At 41.6% G+C, this 3,206-nt stretch overlaps 1 protein-coding gene across 3 annotated transcripts in view; it reads right to left on the minus strand.

Moving 5' to 3' along the window:
- Polk (DNA polymerase kappa) overlaps window positions 1-3,206 on the minus strand; it is a 62,756-nt gene that overhangs the window by 35,344 nt on the left and 24,206 nt on the right. For all 3 annotated transcript variants that reach the window (XM_021180959.2, XM_021180961.2, XM_021180962.2), the window contains exon 2: window positions 2,137-2,298. In XM_021180959.2, coding sequence (XP_021036618.1) covers window positions 2,137-2,271 — 135 coding nt within the window. In that variant the 5' untranslated portion in view covers window positions 2,272-2,298. The remainder of the gene's footprint in view (window positions 1-2,136; window positions 2,299-3,206) is intronic.

A 3,206-nucleotide genomic window follows, 5' to 3' on the forward strand; every position in this document is an offset into this window, starting at 1 on the left:
GTACATTTCTAAAGAAGTCAGGAATGGAAGTAAAAAAAAAAAAAAAAAAAAAAAAAAAAAAAAAGAAAAGCTTTGGAAGGAAAGGATCACTGAGGTATGTAACTTAGCGGCTAACAGGGTGCCTCTGGAGTCACACCGATTTCAAAAGTTAAGTTGTGCAATCTGGAAATGACTTCACCTTTTCCCATCAGTTTCCTTATGTGTAAAGGATGTTTCCCCAGCATGCACGAGGCCCTAAATACATGACGCATGCATGCAAGTGCGCGTGCATGCACACACCCACACAAGTATGCACACCCCCCTAAATCATGTAATTCTTGTGAGACGGTACTACATAGAAGCAATCTGAGTTAAGATCTGCATTAGAACCCAAACCAGAGCAAGGCAGCCCCACTGCAGTCTGTCGACGCAGCCCATCCAGGTCTCAGCAACGAGCTCCTCAGTGTCTCCTTGACTTGTCTCTCTTCAGAGCTTTGTTTAGTATTAAATCATAAACAGATATGCCAGGGAACCAACTCTCAATGGTTCCACCACTGAACACAAGGGGCTGTCAATCAGGTGGCAGACACTGAGCTATTTCTACATTTGGCTATCATGAAAATGCTAGTATAGAGATTTATAGACAGTTTTGCTTGGATATACATTGTCATTCCTCTTAATACGCATTTAACAGGGTATTTCTGTGTCTTACGCCAAGTCATGCTTAGCCCTATGAGGAAGTGTCAAACTGTTTTCCATGACTGAATCATTACTGTCCCTGCATATGAAGGTTCCAGCTTCCCCATGTCCCTGGCCACACTTTCCACTGCCTTATTTATTAAAGCTATTCTGGCTAACTGCAGTGAGAATAGCATCTCCCAGGGATTTTTTAAGTTGCCTTCTCTTAGTGACTAATGATGTTGACTATCTGTACTGGCTGGTTTTGTGTGTCAACCTGACACAGCTGGAGCTATCACAGAGAAAGGAGCTTCACTGGGGGGAAATGCCTCCACAAAATCCAGCTGTGAGGCATTTTCTCAATTAGTGATCAAGAGGGGGCGGTCCCCTTGTGGGTGGGACCATCTCTGGGCTGGTAGTCTTGGTTCTATAAGAGAGCAAGCTGAGCAAGCCAGGGGAAGCAAGCCAGTAAAGAACATCCCTCCATGGCCTCTGCATCAGCTCCTGCTTCTTGACCTGCTTGAGTTCCAGTCCTGACTTCCTTGGTGATGAACAGTAGTATGGAAGTGTAAGCTGAATAAACCCTTTCCTCCTCAGCTTGTTTCTTGGTCATGTTGTTTGTGCAGGAATAGAAACCCTAACTAAGACAGTATCTTTTCATGTTTGAGACGTTTGTACATCTTCTTCACTTAAATGCCTATTCGTATCATTTGACCATTTTTTGACTGAGTTGTTAGGGCTAAACGGTTACCTCAACTTGGCAACTCCTAACACAGTCTTGTCTTGCAGCTCTGATATGGTGATATATAAATTCATATAATGGAGGGAGAGCTATAAATAGACAAAGTAGCTCTTTATTTAGCAACTCATAAAAATTGAATACATGTTATGTGTATTCTATAGAGCAATTCCACTTCTAGATATCTCTTCTACAGTTGCACTTGGACACAAATAAGATTAGTAAATGTAAGCCGGGCATGGTGGCACATGCCTTTAATCTCAGCAAAGGCAGGAAGGTCTCTATGGCTTTAGGGCCAGTCTGGGTTACTTAATGACTGCCAGAACAGCCAGGGCTATACAGTAAGACCCTGCGTAAGAACAAAACCCCTCACTGCAGTACTTACTGTTTATAAAATCAAAAGAGAAAAGTGACTTGTCAATCAGTAACAATTCTGATTAGATCAATAAACTACATCCCCGTATACAAGTATAACCCCCCATCCAATTATAATATTCTTTTACATGGGAGGAAAGAAAAAGAGGAAAAAAAATGTGCACTCTCTTGCTTTTATATGCATATTATACAAATTCAAAGTAGAAAGCTTGGTAGTAAGAGCAACAGATTTGAAAGGCATTTATACATTTCATAGCTTAATGCTGTATTAAAATATTTTTAATTAATAAAAAGGATAGTAAATCAAACTTAGTGGCTTTATACTAAAAACTGAATCCTAGGTATTGAAAGAAGCGTGAACACACCTTTGTGGCTTCCATGATAATTTTGTTAATTTTCTCCTTATCCAACCCTTCCATGCCTGCCTTGTTATCGTTTAGTCCCATGCGGAGCAGGAGGTCGTCTTTGAAGTTGTTGTCCTTTTCCTTTGTGTTATCCATGATGTAAACACGGTAATTTCTTATTATCTGCAAAGGCATACAAAATACATACTGCTTTAAAAAGTGTGCACAGAAGGGCTGGAGACAACAACCATTAAGTCGAGGGCTCGCATCATGCAAGGGGCTCAGGGTCCAACCCCCAGCATAACATCCGAGAGGGGTGGCACACACTTGTAATCTTAGTGCTAGGGAAGCACAGAAGAATCAGAAGTTCAAGGTCATCTTCAGCTATAGAATAAGTTTGAGGCTAGTTCAAGCTACATGCAACCCTGTCTGAACAAACAAAAACATTTCCAAGTTCTTGAAAAATTCCTCCTCAGCTAGAGGTGGTGGTGAACACTGCTATTCCCAGCACTTGGGAAGCAAAGGTTGATAGGCGGATCTCTGTGAGTTCGAAGCTGGCCTGGTCTACAGAGTGATTTCCAGGAGAGCCGGGGTTACACAGAGAAACCCTGTCTTGAACAACACACCCCACTCCCCACCCCCACCCCTCAACTAAAACTAAAACCAAAACCAAAACCAGACCCTACTCAAATCCTTGCCATTATTATCCTCAGCTTTCTATCTTTTGGGAAACATGGGATGAACATTTCCTGCATGTTTTGTGCCAGCTATGCTGTTTGCTGCCCTACATATGCGTGCTAAATAGCCCTAAAAGACAGATATTACTATTCCAGATAGAAAAAGAGGAGTCTCAGAACAAGTCTGCAAACATAAATTTGCTAGAAAATGACTACACATTTGTTAAAAAACATACCCAAGTCCATACCTGTAGTGGCTATTCCTGGTTGTCAACTTGACTATATTTGGAATGAACTACAATCCAGAATTGGAAGGCTCACCAGTGACCCTTATCTGGAGGCTTGGAGATCCTTATCTGGATCTTGGTATGGAGATATTGAGCCATAGTGGCTATGGATTCCAGAAGATTAAAT

The sequence above is a fragment of the Mus caroli genome, chromosome 13 (genome assembly GCF_900094665.2).
Source record: "Mus caroli chromosome 13, CAROLI_EIJ_v1.1, whole genome shotgun sequence".
NCBI lineage: Eukaryota > Metazoa > Chordata > Mammalia > Rodentia > Muridae > Mus > Mus caroli.